This window comes from Aethalodelphis obliquidens, unplaced genomic scaffold (genome assembly GCF_003676395.1).
Source record: "Aethalodelphis obliquidens isolate GAN/ISIS:26980383/991018 unplaced genomic scaffold, ASM367639v1 scaffold92, whole genome shotgun sequence".
Lineage (NCBI taxonomy): Eukaryota > Metazoa > Chordata > Mammalia > Artiodactyla > Delphinidae > Aethalodelphis > Aethalodelphis obliquidens.
The window spans coordinates 1,180,155-1,201,598 of record NW_020838036.1 but is presented as its reverse complement, the minus strand read 5'-3'; the positions used below and the strand labels follow the sequence as shown (position 1 = coordinate 1,201,598).

The 21,444-nt window shown below is 45.0% G+C and overlaps 1 protein-coding gene across 2 annotated transcripts in view; it reads right to left on the bottom strand.

The window, feature by feature from the left end:
- Positions 1–1,452: 1,452 nt before the first annotated feature.
- The window catches only part of SLC16A2 (solute carrier family 16 member 2), a 118,731-nt gene continuing 98,739 nt past the window's right edge, over positions 1,453–21,444 (bottom strand). Inside the window, exons 2-6 of one of the 2 annotated variants that reach the window (XM_027095597.1) lie at positions 14,839–14,983; positions 11,155–11,605; positions 9,698–9,841; positions 5,621–5,849; positions 1,453–4,016 (exon numbers count right to left, since the gene is read on the bottom strand). In XM_027095597.1, coding sequence (XP_026951398.1) covers positions 3,796–4,016; positions 5,621–5,849; positions 9,698–9,841; positions 11,155–11,605; positions 14,839–14,983 — 1,190 coding nt within the window. In that variant the 3' untranslated portion in view covers positions 1,453–3,795. The remainder of the gene's footprint in view (positions 4,017–5,620; positions 5,850–9,697; positions 9,842–11,154; positions 11,606–14,838; positions 14,984–21,444) is intronic. The other variant, XM_027095598.1, reaches the window with a different exon arrangement.

The following is a 21,444-nucleotide window of genomic DNA, read 5'->3' as shown; positions in this document are numbered from 1 at the left end:
TGAAATCCCTGGGTTCTAGCAAAGTGCCTGACACAGAGCAGGTCCCTAGAAAATATTGCTGAAATGACTTGAAAACCAGGCATGGAACTTTGTTTCTGGTGACCACTAGAGAGAGCTGAAAGGCAGGATTTGAAAGACCTTCTAAAGTAAAGCCTCCTCAACCCCTGCAGGAGTTGCATATCTAATCCCTTTCCTTGTGCCTCTGGAGTCTCCTCTACATTTCAGCTTATTAGAATTCAGAACTTGCTTCAAAGGCTCTGGTTCAAACCAGCACCCACCCTATCTAAGCACCAGCTGTCAGATACCAGGGATTTACTGGGGGCACCTGTAATTCCCGTCAGCTGGCCTGCTCTGCTGCTGTGAAGTGGCAGGGAACTGCTGGCTGCCTCTTCAGACCTGAAAAGGCCCTGGGGGAGAGCATATGCTCATAAAAATTATGGGATTCCACAGCTTTAAAATCTAATGATCCTGAGTGACCAAACACAGACTAGGGCCTTGGGGCTACTGGGGGAGTGACTGAGGGGGCAGCAGACCTTCGGTGGGAGAGCCTGGGGCCAGGCAGCAGGACAGAGTAATTAGTCTCAGTGGAAAGTGATGAGGAGGCTGGCAGCTTGAGGATGTCTGCACTGAGTCAGGGGAGAAACAATAGCCAAGAGCTGGGTGGTAAACCACCCTCTTGCAAAGGAAACCAGTCTCCTCCACCCCTCTCCTGTTCAGTGTATGGCCATAGGGAGATGGACTTTATTTGTACCTTTTGGGTTGCTGAGGGTGGAAGGGCAGTAGGTGGGACCAGCTGTCCATGGCCAAGGCCACGTGGTCTGGAGTGCTTGGGAAGAGAGAACCCCAGAAGTATGTGTTGGTTGGGAGTGAGAGTAATTGTGAAAAGATGGGCTATGCTAAAATTCAGACATGGCTCAGATTTCTTTTTGCTTGGAGCTGGTTCTGCCAACACCCTTTTGGAAATGGGTTCACTATATAGTTGTTGAATGAAGTGTGCAAGTCATGTTCCCCTGCTTGTGTTGGTTTCTTCATCTGCAAAATAAGGAGTTTGGACTGGACTGGAAGTCGACCTGAGTTCAAGGTTTCAGCCTGCTCTGTCACTGACAAACTGTGTGAGCCTGCTGCAGTGCCTTATATACAGGCCTCAGTGTCCTCACTTAAATTCAATGCAGAGTATGGACAAGGGAGACTCTAAGGTTACTCCCAGCTTTGTCATTGTTATAGGTCTCTCTTCTGTATCACCCTCAATTCCAGGCTGCTGCCTGGCTGTATAACCCAGCTATACTAGCCCATTCAAGTTCCCCCATCAATTACAAGGGAGAAGAAAAGGAGTACAGACCCTGGCATAAATTTGATTTGAAATGAGATTTCAGTTCTGAAACTAAACTTCCTGCTGTTAACCAGGTTAAGACTATTTCACCCATGTAGGCAACATAACACACCAAAGCTGGATTTTTAGATCTGTTTATTTTGTTCCAAACCTTCTGAGGATTTAAATGTCCCAGATCTCAAGCTCCCAAATTTTGTTCGTTCTCCTTGATTTAACTGTGGTGCATAAGAGGCTGCATCTTACCCTAAATATTAATACTGTGCTGCTTTCGCCAACCAACGTTCTCTCCAAAAGTGCACAAGCACGCACATGCACGTGTACATGTGTGGAAGAAGTAAACTGACACCCTGCCACGTTATGTGACACCTGATAGGGCAGATTTGGGACCTGTGAATGTCTTTCCTTCATCTGGAGAGAAGTGGGTAGCACCCTGATTCTTAAGAGCTATCCATACCATGAGCAACAAAGGAGGCCCCTGCAGAACTGCCCTCAGGTGACTTGGTGGGAGTGGGCAGGGAGCAATGGAAGCAGGGGCTTTGTTGCTCCAACATTTTCAATGGCCTCTTCTGGGACTTAAAGAGCTCCTGGGGCCCAGCTCCTCCTGTTCCACTGCTGTTTGGGATAACAGGATCATAATTAGGCAGGCCCCTTCCTATTCACAGAGCCAAGAACCAGTGGGTTTTCCTTTGGGGAATTGATAAGAGCTGGACTGGGACCAAGGGAGGGGGCTTCAGACTTTGGCCTTGAATGAAGCCATCAGAGGCCAACCATGCCCCAGCTGCCTGTTCGTAACGGAAAAACTCATGGGTGGGGACCACTGTCTTCTTTGGAGCTCCTCAGGGGCGATCTCATCCTCCTGGCCCTGGCTCGGGGTGGCAAGTCACTGTTAGCTCTAGGTGACAGCCAGGGATGCCTGGTAAGAAGATGATGAAAGGTTAGGGTAATAGGAACACAGCAGAAAAAGACACAGAATAGGGAGAAATACAAAGAGGCTGAGTGAGGGAGGCTGAGCTCCTAATACGGTGAGTTGTGATGGCCGGACACGGCGTGGCTGGAAATGATCTTCAGCAAGAGTGCTTCCCAGAGCTTAGGCATAGGGAAACATCTGGTACCTACTTCAGAGGGATGAAGATGGTCCAGAGTCTACCTTTCCTGGCACCTTTAATGCCCACTAAGTAGAGTGGTCCAGGATGCCCAGCATGAGGGACACATTAGGTAATAAAGGTTAGGATGGTTTCCTCTTCCTAGAAGTTTTCCAACCCTATGTGCAGCTGCTGCCTCTACCTTTGGGGGATCCAGGTTGGGAATGGGATTTTCCCTCAAACAGTTCCTTTTCTGGCCTGGCCCAGGTGGAAATGTTGACCCGTCATGAATAATGAGAGATGGAGTTGGTCCTTCCCCAGGTCCATAACTATTGCTCCTCCCCCCACCATGCCATTCCCCCTGTCATCAGTCTTCCTCTGCCTGCTGAGAATGAAAGGAATTTCTTCACATTTTGACAGGTGGATATAAGGATTGGGAGCTGGGACAGCCTGCAGGTTAATGCATTGTCCTGGAAAATCTGTAAAAAATCAGTGAGTGGAATTTTACGGTGTTTAAGGTCCCTTTCCTATGTGATATTCTATTATTCCACTATAGGATTATAGCAGCTTGGGCCAAAATATGAGATGTGGCTCAGCCTGAGATGAGTGGAATTGATGCTAGTGTTAGGGGTGGGCTGGGCCAAGGTGAGGCTGATTGGCCCAAGCTCTGGGTCCCTCCTTTCTTCAAGCACCCACGAGTCTATATGACAGTCATAAAAAGAAATAGAGGGGGATGAGAAGGGAGAAGAGGCAGTAGAGGAAAAAAAGGAGGAAGGAAAGAAGAAAGCAGACTGTTAACCAACCATACGATGGGGAGACTCTCTGTACACTTGTAAAATGATGTCACCCATACCTCTTGGGAAGCCATAGCCCTCAGAGACTCTGAGGCTAAACAAGGCTCCTCATCTCATTTTACCTCTATGCCCTTTCCCTTGCACCCCCCGATGGTTCCTAAGGACAGATGGCAAGGAACTCCTCAGCACACAGGCTTGGATCTTCCCACCAGGCTCCTGGGGACACAGTAGCACCTTTGGCAGTTGCTTTTAGTGGGTGACTAACAAGCTGGGCCAGGAGTTCCCATCCTCCTCCTCCCCCAAGAGTTAGAAAGTATATGGAGAGGGTCCAAAGGCGAGGGGGTGATCCCAAGCTTTCCTAGATCCTGGGAGGAGAGGACCCTGGCAAGTTTAAAGGCATTCACAGGGAGAATTTGGTTAATGAGTTTGGAACACCTGGAGCTTTGGCTCCAGGGGGATGGTCAGGTGGCTGAAATGCTGCATGTGCAGGTTTGGGAACAAGTGTGCTGGTGGCAAAAATGTAAATGCTGAGCAGGGCAGGGTGAAGGGAAAGGTTTGGGGAGGAGCACACGATGGCAAATATGAGGCATTAGATTGGTTCCTCAGGGGTGGGGGAGCCTGGCAGCAGCTCTCCATTGGGGTCTGGGTCAGGGGTCAACATCTTATCCTTGCTGGAATCCCTTTGCTCTTTCTTGAACATCCTTTGATGCATCAGAGGGACAAACAAGAGGATTACAGCTCCGACGATCGGGGGCACACCGGCAAAGTAGAAGGCCACATGATAGTCCCCAAAACAGTTGCGGAGGAGGCCTGAAAAGTCAACAGAGACAAGTCAAGCCCAGCTTTGCCCTCTTGTACAAAGGTGCTCTCTGCCTCTTCTAGGGGCCATCACAATGCCTATCCAGAGACTCTTGGCCTGTACTGCCTTGACCCGAGAGCCCCCTCAGTTTAAACACTCCTAGATGGAAGAAACAAAACCTCTATTACAAAGACAGGCTGCTCCTCTCTGAGGCACTGGGGTTGCAGGCTCTTGAGGTTATGAAAGAAGCAAATGAAGCTTCTCAATTTCTCCATTTCTGACTTTCATGAAGCTACAGCTAACTTCTAGTCACTCCAAGGTATGGAGTTAGGAGGGAAGCTACTCTAAAAGAACTCCAGAGAAGATGACCAAGACTTGTTTTGGTTCACAGTGATATACCCTTCCACCCCCAGCTTGGTCTAGAGTGTTCTTGTGGAACAATTCAGCCAAGTTCCTATTTTCCCTTTCTTTGAAATGCCCATTTGCCCTAAGAGGAGGCTGTATGTGTATCCTTCCTTCTAGTTACAGATATGGTTGGCCCCTCTGGGTTCCTCTAGGTTGCCAATACGGTAAATGTGTTTGGCATGGGATACAGGGCCTTCCCTGCTCACCTCCAGAAGCTAATGTGGGACACCTCATGGGAGGATGAGCCCAGAAACACTACCGAAGAAAGGCAAGTAGGCCCTGAGGCTGCTTAGGAGGTAAGCAAAATGGAAAGAGATATGGATTCTGAGATCCACCTTTGGGATCAGGAGTTGGGTAGAGGCTCCCCTCCCCCAGTGGACAGTGTGGCTGTTGAACAAGGGCCTGAGTAGAAGGTTTTGTCACTGTAACACAGCATGACCAGTGCCCTCACAACACCTTGCACAGAATTGGTATTCAAGGAATACTTGTTGAGCTAGCCCAGTTGGCCAGCCTAGGAGACTCTAGCCTATGAATCAATATTTGCAATAAATCCTAAAGAAAGGAAATGATGTTCTCTTCTTATTAGTTTTCCTTGTTTCCTAAGTTCTCTGGGGTACCAACAATGTCCTTCTTGGAAGTGGACAGAGAAATTGGGAGTGCTGAAAGATGGCAAGCCAACACTTTGCCTGTTGCCTGCAGGAAGTGAGCCTCATTGGTCCAGTCCTGGGTTGTGTTCTTAATCAAATCTTTTCTACAGGCTCAGTTCAGAAGCTGGTAGAGGAGGAGGGGGTATCGCTAAGTCTTAATAAAACCAGGGCCCACTTTCTCTTCTCTTCCTGCTCAACTACCTTCCAAATAATTACTTGCCTGTAAAGAGAGAGAGAGAAGATTCTGGATCAATAGAATGGTCAGGAAAGCCAAACCCATTTCTCTCTCTACCGTCCCAGAATCAGCCATGCTGTCTACAATAAAACCCCACAGCAACAGATATACAGCCATGAAAAGCCCATCCCCCCCAAATGAATCCATGCACATATACTGTCCTTAGTCTCTTTCACCAGTGGTGGTAAGGGGTTTCATGCACTCTGACGAGGCTGCTTAAATAGAAAAGAAGGAGAAAAGGGACTTTAAGCAGAGGTGCTTAGGAGATCTAGGTCCCAAGGAAGACAGGACTCCCCCACTCATGCCCTCCCTGCAATATTAACCTCACCTGCAATGGGGGGTCCGGCAATCATCGGCAGGGCCATCATGCCCAGGAGGTAGCCAATGGCCTGTGAGGCCTGCATTGGGCCCACCAGCTCAAATGCGATGGGGGCCATGATGGTGATGAAGAAGCCATCACACAGGCCCAAGAAGAGGCAGACAACGATGAGGCCCCCGAAGCCCCGGCAGAGGGGAATCATCATGGACATCAGGCCCAGGAGCAGGAAGGAGATGACCTAAAGGAGCAACAGCCTGAGGTCATGTTGTGCTTGCCTGCCAAGACCACATAGTAAATCACATCTCCTTTCTCAGGGCCTCATTTCTACGTCTGTAAAATGGGGCAAGGGGATATCAACAGAGAGCCCAGTGGACTAGTTACTTAGGCCCCTTCTAAGTCCTGCTTAGAAGGACTTAGGATTTAAAGATTTTAAGAGAGCCCCTATTTAACTTTGATTCTGTCAAGACTTTTAAAAGAGGAGGCATTGCTCCTGTCCTCAAAAAGTTGTCTTTTAATTGGATTCTGAGATAAAGGGAATTGCTGTTGCTGCTTTCTGATCCTGTGTTTGTCTGCCCCAGGCAACAGGGTCTGGGATCAGACCATGCTGGTATTTTCAGATCCATGTTAGATATGGGAAGAGGAAGGGGAGGAAGTGAGGATGACTTGAATAATTGAATAATGATTAGATGGGGGCATGAATGGAAGGCACAGCTTCCTGAAATGAGGAGGGAGCCAGTCCCCATTTTTGTGGGAGACTGATTTTAGAAAACACCTTGGTATGAAGGAGGCCATTGGGAGGTTCACCCAGGTTCCTTAGGCTTTAGGACATGGGACACACCACCCATCTCAGACACTCAGACGTTATGGCTCTGGGGGCTTCTGGGCTTGTCTGGGCACCCTGCGAAGGCAACAAAGGGGGCTCTAAGGAGAACCAAGACACTAGGAAGAGGTCTAGGGTGCCTGAAGCCAGTCCAGGGGGCACTGACTAGCCACTGGGCTTTCTTTGGGCTGAGCAAAATGACTCTGAAGTAAAGAAGCTGCCTTTCCAGAGGCTGGTTTTTCCCTCTCAATAGAGATAAGGGCCACTGGACACACAGCTGGCCTTTTGATGAAAGTCATCTGCAACCTGTGTCCGTGAGCCAGACTGAAGACCTGGGCTCCACCCACTGTAGCCAGCAGAGCCAGGTTGTCCCAGGGTCAGGGCTGAGGCCTGATCTGTTAACCAAGGCCTTGACAGGATCCAGGATTTTCTAATAGTTCACACAAGCAGGTTGACTTACCCAGGAAGCCTAAGTCACCACATGGTAAGGGTATGTCACCACATCACCACATGGAAGGCAGGTAGGAGGGTCAAGGCTGTTTCAAGCACTAAAGATTTTCTGTGTTGTTGCTGCCAATGGGTTTGTTAGGCTAATTGGTTGGATTTTGCAGAGGATAAGAAATGTCCTGGTCATGCCATCTGAGGAAATCTCTTTGTTGAGGGACTTTTGAAATTTGCCCAAGATGTTTTGGGATAGCTAGGCAGAATCTAGGAATAAGAACCCAGATATCCCAGTTTCTCCTCTAGGAGATTCATGTACAACTGTAAGATAAAACCAGACCCACTTATCAACCAAGTCATAATGGTATGGCAATTAAGGAGTTAATACCATTATATAATACAAAGGACCCCATTAACTGATTTCAATTGGCTGTAATTACTACCTACTGTATCTAACTGCCTCTTAACATCCTCCACAAGGCCTTGCCAAGGTTCAGAAATTAAAAATCCCTCTTGGAACTGAGAATCAGGCCTCAAGAACTGGCCCAAAGTGAGGTTGTCCTGCAGGTTGTCACCACTTCCTTACCAACAGACTGTCCAGGGCCTTGATACCAGACACGTGCCTGTCTTTGTCAGTAGTAGGAACCACAAAGTCTAGTGGATGGCTCTTCAGAACCTGAAGCTGTGTACACTCCTTTTCTCTCCCAGACCAGTACTCCTGCATCTGACCCAGGGAGAAAGGGAGGCAAATTCTTGTGATGGAGTATCTTGAGTAGCTCAAGAGAGAGAAGTTCATTCATTGTTTTGTGCTTTCAGCCTGAGACACTTACCAGCACAATGAGTTTGAACAAATCACTTTCCCTCTCTGGGCCTCAGTTCCTCAGTTTGTAAAATGGAGAATTTGGACTACAAGTTGATGAAGATATGTTTCAGCTAAAAAGTTCCAAGATTATTTTATATTATTCTAAGTGGTAAAACTGGGTCAAGTAAGAGTGGAAAAGGGGAGAGATTGTTGGGTGGGTAGGGGAAATGTTCAGCAGAAGCACTGGGCCATAAGCCTAGTTCTTCTTCTGACTAGCTAATGCCTCTGCCTCTCTTGGAACTCCCTCTGCACAATACAAAGCAAAAACTGCTTGGGCCCTACCTTTCTCCTAGGGACTACAGTGAGAAATGAGCTATATGGCTAGGCAAGGGCTTCTGCCTTTCCTCAAGATAAAGCCCTGGCCCAATACTAGCTTACCCTGATCTCCAGCACTCTTTGGCATCTTGGAGTTGCTGATATTGACAGGGAAGACCCACAGGGGTGCCATGTGGAAGAGGCTGGGAAAGCCACACACAGTCCTATGCAAAAAGCCACCCAGGTAAGGTCTTGCTGATATTGGCACAGGAATTTAAAATTTTATAATTGGTTTATCTCAATCACAGCCTTTTGGTTTGACCTTGGTCTAGTCACTTATGTCTGGGACTTGGTTCTGCCATCCATCGCTTAGTGTAAAGTGGAATATGAGAAGAGTGCTACATAGGAGTTCAGTTCTGCCATGACTGTCTGAGTCTTTCCCTCAGTTTCTCCATCAGTGTAATGAGAGGTTGGACTGGATGGACCATAATGGCACCCTGAGCTCTGACAAAGCAGATTCACTAGCTCTTGCAAATCTAACACAAAGTTAAACACAACAGGAAACCTTAATCATATCCTCATCCAAGACATACGAGGGTATTTAGGAAAACACTTGGGGCTATCAGAAGACAGAGAAATCCCTGCTGTGTGTATAGTCAGGGCCCCTTGGAAGTTCTTTTAGGACTTCTCCAGGATAGTCAGAACTCAACCACATTCCTGATGGACTGTGACCCACATGTTTTCTGGGGCTGCTGTTATCCCTTCACAGGGTTCCACACTTGGGCACCTTCTGGTAAACCCAACTGCTGTTGGCTCAAGCAAAAAGCATGAGCCAGGTCAGAAAGACAATATTGTTGCCCAGTAGACAAAGACAGACAGCTTGAGCAGTAGTCTGTATTAAAGCCAAACCAGAGCCCAGATCACACAAAAAGTGGCCTCTTGAGCATCCACATGGCTACTGCCCACAATATGAGGCTACCTGTGTCACTGTGAGAAGGATTAAAACTTCGCATGGCTATAACACTTTTTACTTCTCAAAGCCTGGTCACACCTGTATTCCTTTTGATCCTCACCTGCAAGGTGAGATAGGAAAGGCAAGGATTATTCTCATTGCACGAAAGAGGAAAGTGAGGTGTAGAGAGGGCAAGTGAGGTCTGGCCTTTTCTGGCAATTATTTTGTGTCTGTCAAGAGGATGGCATTTGAGAGCCAGTGTTTGGTGCCAAGTAGCTCTGGAGGTATAAGAAGTGATGGGTCTGGGCCTAGAGGAGAGAGACACTGGGCCACAGAGTACTGCAGATGCTCAAGACCCTCCAAGAGAGTATAAGGTAGCAATGAGTTCAGTCTTCAATGGGGGCAGCATCTAACTCCTGGCTTCAGTTTCCCTCTTTCAGATGGGAGAGCCTTTATTAATAAACATTTTCTTTGAAAGTGTTCTTAGAGGTTCTATTTACACTGACAGCTTTCACTACATCCTCACTCCATTTTGATGAAGGAGGCAGAACAAGGATGATGATCTTCACTTGAAAGCAAGGGAAATGGAGGCTTAGAGAATTTGATTGACTTTCCCATGTCACATAGCAAGCTGGTGTCAGAGCTGGGGCCCAGGCCACAGCAGTTATACATCCTACCATTGTATCCCAAAGGCTGGATAACCTAGCATCTGTGGCAGGCTGTTTTCCCCACAGTAGACAGGGTGGTCACACTCACCTGCAAGTAGATCTTCTTAAGTCCAGGAATGGAGTCACTGACACGGCCTGACACAAGGCGGCCAAGGCCTGAGGTAGCTCCAATACACACCAAGAGCACCCAGGTCTGCTTGATTTCCAAGAATTCCTCTTCCACATACTTCATCTGAAAAGCATAGCATCAGGCCCACGGGATAAGAGGAAGAAGAAGAGCTGGCTGGTTAATTGTTGGCATACCCAGAACCCCCTACTGCTTACTTCCCTGGACCATGGCAAGAGTTCCTTCTCTTGCAGCTCCCTCCTTTATAGCCTTAGCTCCAGAACAAGCTCTCTGGCTGTTTCTAACAGTTTAAAAGGCTGCATATCCCTTGGCTCTCTGGATTCTGGGTTTCTGAGCAACAGCTGAGGGCAGTGGGTGTCTCTAAGCCCCTTCCAAGCCTTGGCAGGACAGAATACAGCCTTAACAACTGAAAAAAGTCCAAGGGTTCCCCTATTATCTCCTCATTCCCTGACCCAGAACTGACAGCCTAGGGTAACAGCGGGTCACCAAGGGAGAATGATCCACTAACTTCCAGGTAATATTCCAAAAGTGTGCTTTAAGAAACACAAGGTCTGTGGAAGATAACAGTTGGACCACAACCAACAAATCTTTGGTCATGTAAGTTGGGTGTATGGTGGTTAAACAAAGCTTAATTGATTTCTTTACAGCAGGATTTTTGGTACCTTTAAAAGATTGCTACACATTATGAAGCTAGAGAAATCTAGTATATGTTATTTCTTAAACAAAATTACTTGACCCCAAAGACTAGCATTCCATAAGACACACTCTTAGAAAACTCTATCATTGAGGGACTTCCCTGGTGGTCAGTGGTTAAGACTCCATGCTCCCAATGCAGGGGCCTGGTGATCCCTGGCTGGGGAACTAAGATCCTACATACCACAACTAAGCCAGCGTGCTGCAACTACTGAGCCCGTATGCTCTAGAGCCTGCATGCTGCAACTAGAGAGCCCAAGCACTGCAACCACTGAGCCAACATGCTGCGACTACTGAGCCCATGTGCTGCAACTAGAGAAGCCCACACGCCACAACGAAGAGACAAGGCACTGCAACGAAGACCCAGCACTGCCAAATAAATATAAAAAAAAAGAAAGAAAAGAAAACCCTATCATTGGGTCATCTGAGGCAGCCTCCTGTATCCTGGTGATGCTTATCTTCTCCTGAAAATCCATCTAGATTTATCAGTGGGGGAAACCATAGGCATGGGCCTCCCCGTGAGGAACTTCCCCCATTTCCCATTGAGGTCATCCCTCAGCCTGTGCTCTTTCCTACTCTGGGTCTCTCCAACCACTGTTTTGTCTTTCTCCAAAGGTTCCAGGTCTGCCCTTTCAATGTCTTCTGCTCCTACCCTCTGGACTTCAGGCAGGTTAAGGGCAACTTCTTGGGGTCAGGTAGGGTGGACCCACCCTGGTATTCCTCACCAAGTGTACATAGGGAACGAAGTAGCCAAGGGCAGCAGCAGCGATCCCGAAGGCCCAGATGCGGTAGGTACGTTGGCGGAACACTCGCATGTTGAAGTACTTCCTGAGCTGAGCCAGAAAGCGTTGGCACAGGGTGTGGACACCTCTCTTGCTTGGGGTGTCCTGCGAGCTGGGCAGGAGGGGTCGGTAGGTGAGTGAAAGCAGCGTAAGAATAAACATAAAGGTACTCAGCACCTGGAAGGTTTGGGCGAGCTTGATCTTAGCCCCCAGCGTTTTGATGAGGAGGGGGAAGGATATGGAGAAGATGCTACTCCCAGCAGACACCACACCATTGGCCAGACCCAGACGGCGTTGGAAGTAATGGCCCAGGATGACGAGAGATGGCTGAAAGGCGAAGGAACAGCCACAACCAAAGAGAATCCCGTAGGTGAAGTAACGCAGGCTTAGTGAGCTGTGGGAGAGACACCAAGAGCTATCCTCAGAAGCCTGACCAACAATCCACCTGCCCTTCCCCCCTCACCCTCCTGAGATCTGCATACCCCCACCCTTAACCCATGGCCCCAGTTACAACTGACCCTCAGAATAGACAAGGAATAGGACCTTCTGATCCCCATTTTGTAGATGGGGAGACAGAGGCTCAGAGAAGTAAAGTAATTTACCCAAGGTAGCATAACTGGGAATCAGCAAAGCTTGGACTTGAATCTAAGTCTGTGTGACTCTAGTTTGAATCATAGTACCCCATCAGAGAGTACTGTTCAAAAGAAAGCCAAAACTAGCCTATGCAAAGTCTGGATGAGGGGCTACAAAGAGTAAGTCAGTGCCTTAGAGAGAATAGTTACACCTACTGCTCACCTAGACACCATGGTTGGGCTGGTAACCAAAGCTTTATCCCAAGTAACAAGAAAGTTCTGCAAGAAGCCAAGATTCTAGAAGGTTGAGACCCTCCATAGGACTCTTCAGTGTCTTTCTTCATGCTCAGGGCCCTTAATATTTCACAGAATGGTTGATGGTATTCTGAGAGACGCCCCCTCTCCAACCATGCCCATGGTCTGGATGTCCCAAGACCCTTTACTCCAGGCCCTAGATAATTTCCATGGGGATCCTAAAGTAAGGAGTTTCTATAACTTCCAAAGCCTGGCTCCTGTTGCTGGACATGATATGGACTAGCTTCCCAGAGTAGCTTGGCTGCTTGATGGGAACTGGAAACTCAAAGAAGTTGTGGGCCTGGCCAAGTAAGAGAGGCTCTGGCTTAAAACCCTTAGGCCCTGCTTTGACTATAAACTTCTATAACAGAAGGCAAAGTATCAGAAGGGAAAAGGCCATGGGAAGGTCAGCTTGGCTGGCCATTTGCCCTCAGATGATATTGGCACAAACTAGTGAAAAACTTTGTTTTCTTTTTGATGCCTCCACATATTTTGCAATACTTCTTATCTGACCACGTAATAACCTAATACTTTCCATGGTTGGGCAGTTCCTCTCCATAGATAGATCCAGTCCTCATACTAAAGGACTGGACCTATGCTGCAGAGACGAAGTGGTGCTAGTACTCATGATTCCAAGACAGCTATCATCATCATTTCTTTCTATCTGCTTGCATTCATTGGATATGAGCAAGGGCTTTGGTTTCAAAAGGGTTGCCTCTACTTAGAACACATAGCTAAGCCAAGTGCTCCTCTTCTGTCAGATTCCTTGGGGCTTCCTCCCATTAGAATCTAAGTACATTTGGGATTGACCTGGGCTGGGGGCCTTGTCTAAGGGAGAGGAGTTATGAAGGTCTGAGGGAGACCCTCAGGGAGGGGGCCAGTGGGAGCAAAGCATGGGATTCAGTTCAGGGAGCTGTGTGGTGGATCTATTTCTAGCTGGGCCCAAAGGCAGGAGGCCCCTGAGCAGGCTTGCCAAGGCCTCCCCACCCCTGCCTGAACTTTGCCCCACCTCACACCATCCAAAGGAACTCAGAGCCCTGATTCAAGCAACAGGAAAGATGACTTGGAGTTCTAGCCACAAGCAGAACCATTTTTCCACTGGATGTGAAGCCATCCAGAAAGTTTCTTGGCTTTGAAGATGTTCTTGCAGAAAGGGCAAAGGGGGTGGGGGAGGAGCTTAGGGGCTGGAGAACAGAACGCCTACTCCAATGTGCCTAAAGAAGAATGCCAGGAGAAAGCACATCTGAGCTCCTTCCCCTCCTGTAACTGAGCTCATGTGGATTGGAAGGAAAATGGGATCCGTATGTTGCTAATTTGTTTACACTTTGCTCTGCTTGGCCTTAAAAAACAGGCCTCTGATGTGTAGCTCTGAGACTGGAGCCGCTTCTGAGGCCTAGCTCCTTCCCACAAGGAGCCAGACACGAGCTTGCTGAGGGCAAATGAGGCCGACCACCAGAGGGGTCCTGAAAGGGTTTGGAGCTGCTGCCCTGGGAAGACTGAGCAGATTACAGACAGGATATGGTTTTCCCTGCCTCTGTCCCAGTTGGATGGGACCAAGCCAAGAAACCATTGCAGGCCACATCCAAGCTCTGTTGGAGGGTGGGCTGGGCAGCCGGAAATGCTCAAGTCATAAAGAAAGCTGGCTCAACCTCACAAGGCCCAGTTGTAGCAGACACAATTATCATCCTCTGCTGTGAGTGGAACCTTAGGCCTGGAGAGCATAACCATGGTCCTTCTCTGGGGAGCCAAGCTCAGAAAGCAAGTCTCTGATAAGCTAGCCACGTCTCCAGGCTGGCATTCTCCTACACCAGCCCAGGCAGATTGGAAGTAGGAGGTACCATAACTCCCAAAGTGTCTTTGGCAGAAAGTCATTGGAGTTCTTTAGGAATCCCATATTCCTCAGGCTGTGGTGGAGGGTTTTTACTTCTCTCCTCCCCTACAGACATGCTTCTGGAGAGCTGGCAGAAAGAAAGCAGAAAATGAACTTGTAGCCTGCTCCTTGCCTGACACTACCAGTTTCTGCCAGTGGGACCTATGGGACCAGAGTTTGAGTTTACCTAGCTTAGGCCTAGTTGGGTAGCTGGGTGCTGGGTCTGTATCTCAGTGAGGGAGGCTGCTAAACATCTCTTCTCACACCCAAGACATGAATCTTTATCTGTTCCAAATCATCCATGCATTGCTATCCAGAAATGGAAAAGGACCAGAAATGCTAAACAGCCTTGGGCTCAGCTGACCTCTTTTTCAGCATAAGATTACCTTAGGAATCCTGTAATGGTAGGTGTTCACATGGGCTTACTCCAGAAGTTCATTTCCAGGAGGGCAGTTGAGGTCATGAGATGTGTGGCATATTGAAGGGAAATAGAATGGCAGAGCTGGAAGACACCTGAAAAGACCTGATCTAATCTCCTCATGTTACAGTATAAAAATTGAGGCCCAAAGAGGGGAATGGTACTCATGAATTGTTCCATTGCCATTCAGTGGCCAAAACTTGACTTGGGCCCAGCAGTATGAATGCCCAAGCTTTGGCTCCTCCCACCACTTTGGAACTCTTGGATCCTCTTTGGGTATATTCCCTACCAATGTGTCCTGGGGACCCTACCAAGATGAGTCCCATTGGACGATAATTCCTGGGAGCAGGGTCTTGAGGACCCTACATGGAAAGGGCCACAGGGGATTCTACAATGAGAAGAGTGTCTAGTTGAGGCCCAGAGAGAAGCCAACCCTCAGCCTTGGGCAAATGGTCGGCAACTCCTAGCCTTACCTGGTGAAGGAGCTGGTATGGAGGCCAATGAAAGCGACGGCAGCCCCTGCAGTTGCTGTGATTCGGCAGCCCAATCGATCAGTGAATATACTCACAATGGGAGAACAGAAGAAGATCATGCCCATTGAGAGGGCTCCTACCCATGCTGCAGAGAAAAGAAGCACAAAGACACCTTAGTTTAATGTGTTACCTGGTGGTGCGGCTGGTATCTCAGATCTTCTCTGGCCTTTCACTGGGGGCATTGCCTTGGTCTGCACTGCCAGCCTGCTAGTCCCTGATGGTCAGTGAGGTTAGGCAATTTTCAAAGTGCCTGTAACAAAGCAATGTGAGAACCAGGAGTCTAGTTCATAAGTATACCCAGAACTTCAAAGCTGGGGCAGGGAGCCTTTAGAGATCAAGTCTGTGATGGAGACTTCTAGCTAGCTACCACACAGCTACACTACATTTCTTAGCCTGTTCAGCTGTTTGGCTTGACCATGTGACTGAATTCTGACCAATAGCATGTGGGTAAAAAAGACTAATACCACTTCCAGGCCTGGACCATAAAAAGACTACCATGATGTTTTTGCTTACTTGGGAGCTATAACGGCAGAGTGACCTTGGAAGCCATGTATTAAGACTGGCAGAACTGCCATCAGTTCTGTCTGGGTCTGTGAATGGAGTGAAGTTTCCCCTCTCTCTCCAATCTGGAACCCCTGCCCTGAATGTTACATAAGAAGTAAAGAAATGTCTTGTCCTTTAAGCTACTGAATTTTCTAGGGCTATTTGTTATAGCAGTTAAACAAACAAACTAAAACAAAGAGATTCCTCTACAACCATTTTACTGATAAAGAAACAGCTCCAGAAATGTGAAGGGACTTGCCAAAGATCACACAGCAAGTTAAGTGGAAGAGCTGGGACTCAAACCTAACTCTCCTTATTTCTAGTCCAATGTTCATTGTATTATATCTCTTACTGGGATGAATGAAGCTTCCCATCATTGGAGGTGTATAAGCAGAGGTAGATATAAAACAGGAGATTTAAGCACTGTGGTTAGATTTGGACCAGCCAACAATTCAAGCTTCCTTCCAGGGATGCTAAGCCAGATTTATAGCCTTAGGCATTGGGCTACTTGGCTTCAGTGCCAAGGAACATGAGAATTAATTAAGCCTTCAGGAGCTTAGGTAAGACTTCTCTTGGTCATTGGAACAGTCCTGTGAAGATGCTAAGACTAAGGAGTAGGGAAGGCCACAGACAAAGGGCTCCTGGAATTGTACAGGGACACAGGGCAGGTTCAGGAGATACTCAAAGATTTATAAGGACACTATGCAAGAGGGTCATGTAACTCTCATGCTGAAATCCTTCATCAGAGCCAATGTTTGGCAAATCTCTGACTCCAAACTCAAATAAGAAGAGTTTATTCTGTTTATAAAGGCTCTTAAGTGTCTGTAACAATCCTCAACAGGGAGGAAGAAATTTTCCCTTTTCCTTGGATTCTTCCAGCCCATTTCCCCTTGCTCAGCCCTCAGAAAGAAAGCCCAAGCTTTTTTTGTTTGAAGGCTGTATCAAGTTTCATCATGGGCCTCTGTTTTCTAGGCTAAACAATTCTTAGTTTCATTAATATTTCTTCTTAGCTTTAATTTCTAAATCTGTATTACTTTGAGAGCTCTCCTGTTAACACGTTCCTAGCCTTCATCATCATCATCAAAAAGTATTCATTGAGTGTCACCTGAACAGGATGCCAGGCCAGCTTCTGGCTCTCTTCAATTGTGGAGCCCCAAATGGGCCAGAGGAGTGCAGTCTGAGGTTAGACTAGTCCACTGTCTGAGTCTCTTTCCTCAGTGCCTAATAGGTTGCTCAGATCTCCACTGGTAATCTTTGCTTTGCTGTGGGTGCCATCTTGAGTCTTAGCTGGCTGGCTCCAACAGTACTGGCCTGAGACCGCAGGAGACCCTAACTCTCATCACAATTTTACCTTATACCTTTCAATTTCACCTCTTATCAGCTATGGGACCTTGAGCAAATTACACAGCACTTCTCTAATCCTCCGACTTCTCATCTGTAAAATGGGGATTAAAATTCTCCATGTGCCTTCCCCAAAGTTTTTTTTAATCTAAAGATTATCAGATGTGATCATATGTATGAGAGCTTTATAAATACCAATAGTCACACCGTACATAAAAATTAATACAAATGGATCATAGACTCAAATGTAAAACTTAAAACTTCTAGAAGAAAGTATAGGAGAAAATCTTTTTGAACTTCAGTTAGGCAAAGATTTCATAGATAATTACCAAAAGTGTGATCCATTAAAAAATTGATACATTAGACTTCATCAAAGTGTAAAACTTCTGTTCTTTGAAAAATACTGTTATGAAAATGAAAGGGCAAACCACAGATTGGGAAAAGTATTTACAATACACACATTGATAAAAGACTGGTATCCAGAGTACAAGTGTGAGTTGACTCTCATAACTCAATAAGACAGCAAACAATCCAATTTAAAATACGGGCAAAAGATTTGAACAGACATTTTACAAACACAGGACGTGAATGGCAATTGAACACATGAAAAGATGCTCAATATCATTAATCATTCAAGAAATCCTTATTAAAACCACAATGAGATACCCCTATACAACCACTAAAAAGGCTTTTTTTTTAAAAAAATGACAATACCTAGTACTGGTGAGGATATAGAGGAACTGGAAATCTCATACACTGTTGATGGGAATGTAAAATGGTATACCTGCTTTGGAAAACAGTTTGGCAGCTTCTTAAAAGTTAAACATACAGGGGGACTTCCCTGGTGGTCCAGTGGTAAAGAATCCATCTTACAATGCAGGAGACGCAGGTTCTATCCCTGGTTAGGGAACTAAGATCCCACATGCCGAGGAGCAACTAAGCCTGCACGCCACAACTACTGAGCTCACACGCCTCAACTAGAGCCTGTGTGCCGCAAACTACAGAGCCCACATGCTCTGGAACCCGTGCGCCACAACTACAGAGCCCATGCACCCTGGAGTCTGAGCGCCACAACTAGAGAAGAGAAAACCCGCACGCCACAACTAGAGAGAAGCCCACACGCCACAATGAAGAGCCCGTCTGCCTCAACGAAGATCCCACGTGCCAGAACTAAGACCCAATGCAGCCAAAAATAAATTAAAAAAAAAAAGTTAAACATACAATTACCATATGACCCTAAAATCATTCTCCTGGGTATTTACCCAAGATAAATGAAAAATTATATTCATACAAAAACCTGTGCCTAGATGTTTTTACAGATTTTTCATAACTGCCAAAACGTGGCAATAACTCAAATTGTACTTCAACTGGTGAATGGATAAATACGTGGATATACATTAAGACAATGGGATACAACTCTGCAATAAACAGGAATGAACTATTGATACAGGCAACAACTTGGACAATTCTCAAAGGCATTATGCTAAGTGAAAAGAAGCCAGACACAAATGATTACATTTATATGTAATTCTGGAAAGGCAAAACTGTGGGGTCAAACAGATCAGTGCATGCCAAGAGGAAGGGTGAGGGGAAATGACTCATTGTAGATGATCATGAGGGAACTTTTTGGAGTAATGAAATGTTATATATTTTGACTGTAAGTGGTGATATTCTTTTGTCAAAATTCATAGAACTGAGCATATAAAAAGGGTGAATATTACCATATGTAAATTATACCTCAATAAATCTGTTATAAAAAAAGAAGAGGGGGCAGGGAAGAAGGAAGTGCCAGTGTGAGATCTCATTTATGATGTATGTATTTTTATTCTGGCTGGATTTTCAAAAAAACTAGTTCAAGAGTATTATCAAAAATGAAAAAATACTTAAATTCAGTAAATTATCTTACTGTCATGTTATCAACTACAACTCACCATTATTTGGCCCTTCTGAATTTCTAAAATACAATGAAAGCTGATGATTGGGCTTGAAAGTATCTTTTGCACAGTCAAAGAAAAATTAAATTATATTGGATATAGCTTTTTATGTTAATGACATGTATTCATCATTATGGTATTATACAGAACATTTTCACTGCCTTAAAAATACCATGCTCCACCTATTCATTCCTCCTCCCCTCCCAACCTCTGGCAACCACTGATCTTTTTACTGTCTCCATAGTTTTGCCTTTTCCACAATGTTATATAGTTGGAATCATACAGTATGTAGTCTTTTCAGATTAGCTTCTTTCACTTAGTAATATGCATTTAAGCTTCCCCCATGTATTTTCATGACTTGAAAGCTCTTATTTTTCAGCACTGAAAAATATTCCATTGTCTGGATGTACAACAGTTTATTTACTAACTCACCTACTGATGGACATCTTGTTTGCTTCCACATTTTGGCAATTATGAATAAAGCTGCTATAAATATCTGTGTGCAAATTTTTGTGTGGACGTAAGTTCTTGATTCATTTGGTTAAACACTAAGGAGCATGATTGCTAAATTGTATGTTTAGTTTTGTAAGAAATTGCCAAACTTTCTTCCAATGTGGCTGTACCATTTTGCATTCCCAACAGTAGTGAGTGAGAGTTCTTGTTGCTCTACGTCCTTGCCAGCATTTGGTGGTGTTGGTGTTCCAGATTTTGGTCATTCTAATAAGTATGTAGTGGTATCTCACTGTTGTTTTCATTTGTATTTCCCTGATGGCATATGGTGTTGTGTATCTTTTCATATGCTTATTTGTCATCTGTATATTTTCTTTGATGAGGTCTCTGTTAAGGTCTTTGTCTTTTGTGAATATTTTCTCCCAGTCTGTGGCTTATCTTCTCATTCTCTTGATATTGTCTTCTGCAGAGCAGAAGTTTTTAATTTTAATGAAATCCAACTTATCAATTAGTTCTTTCTTGGATCGTGACTTTGGTCTTGTACCTAAAATGTCATAATCATACCCAAGTTTTCCTAAGTTATTTTCTAGGAGTTTTAGGGTTTCATGTTTTATATTTAGGTCTGTGATCCATTCTGAGTTAATTTTTGATAAGGATGTAAGGTCTGTGTCTAGATTAATTTTTTTGCATGTGGATGTCCAGTCGTTCCAGCACCATTTGTTGAAAAGATTATCTTTGTTCCATTGTATGGTCTTTGCTTCTTGTCAAAGATCAGTTGGCTATATTTATGTGGATCTATTTCTGGGCTGTCTATTCTGTTCCCTTGATCTATTTGTCTATTCTTTCACCAATACCACACTGTCTTGAATATTGTAGCTTCATGGTAAGTCTTGAGGTCAAGTAGTGACAGTTCTCCAACTTTGTTCATCTCTTCCAATACTGTGTTGGCTATTTGGGGTCTTTTGCTTCTCCATGTAAACTTTAGAATCAGTTTATCGATATCCACAAAATAAATTGCTGAGATTTTGATTGGGATTGCATTGAATCTATACATCAAGTTGGGAAGAACTGACATCCTGACAATATTGAGTCTTCCTGTGCATGAACATAGAATATCTCCATTTATTTAGTTCTTTGAATTTTAGTTCATCAAAATTTTGTAGTTTTCCTCATATAAATTTGTACATATTTTGTTAGGTTTATACATAAGTATTTCATTTTTGGGTGTGTTAATGTAAATGGCATTCATTTTTAAAGTTTCAAATTCCTCTTGTTCATTGCTGGTTTATAGGAAAGCGATTCACTTTTGTATATTAACCTTGTATCCTGCAACTTTGCTGTAATTGCTTTTAAGTTCCAGAGTTTTTTGTCATTTTTTTCAGATTGTCTACATAGATGATCATGTCATCTGTGAACACAGACAGTTTTATGTCTTCCTTCCCAGCCTGTATACTTATTTCTTTTTCTTGTATTATTATATTAGCTAGAACTTCCACTACAGTGTTGAAAAGGAGTGGTGAGAAGGGACAGCCTTGTCTTGAACCTGATCTTAGTGGGAAAGCTGCAATTTTCTCACCATTTAGTATGATATTATTAGTAGTTTTTAAAATATGATTTTAAAATATTAATCTGAGTTTTTTTCAACTTTTGAAACAATTATAGATTTATAGGAAATAGCTAAGATAATCCAGAGAAGTCCCATGAACACTTCACCCAATTTCCCCCAATGGTTACATCATATATAACTATACTATAATATCAAAACCAGAAAATTGACATTGGTACAATATGTGTGTATAGTTCTATATCATTTTATCACATGTGTAGATTTGTGTAACCACCACTGCAATCAAGATACAGGATTATTCCATCACCATAAAGATCTCCTTTGTGCTACTCTTTCATAATCACACCCAGTCCACTCCCCCACTGTCCCTAACTCTTGGCAACCACTAATTTTTTTTCATCTCTATAATATTATTTTAAGAAAGTTATAGAAATTGAGTCATATAGTGTGTGACTTGTTGAAATTGGCTTTTTTTCACCCAGCATAATTCCCTGAAGATATATATTTGAAGTAAGTTTCTTGTAGACAGCTTATAGTTGGGGTATTTTTTTTTTCCTGCCAATCTCTGTCTTTTAATCGATGTATTTAGATCATTTGCAAGGAAGTAATCATTGACATGTTAGGGTCATTTTATTTTTGTTTTCTGTTTGTTCCCTCTGTTTTTCCTTTCTCTACTTTCTTTTTCTCTGCTTGCCTGTAGGCTCCCTTAAC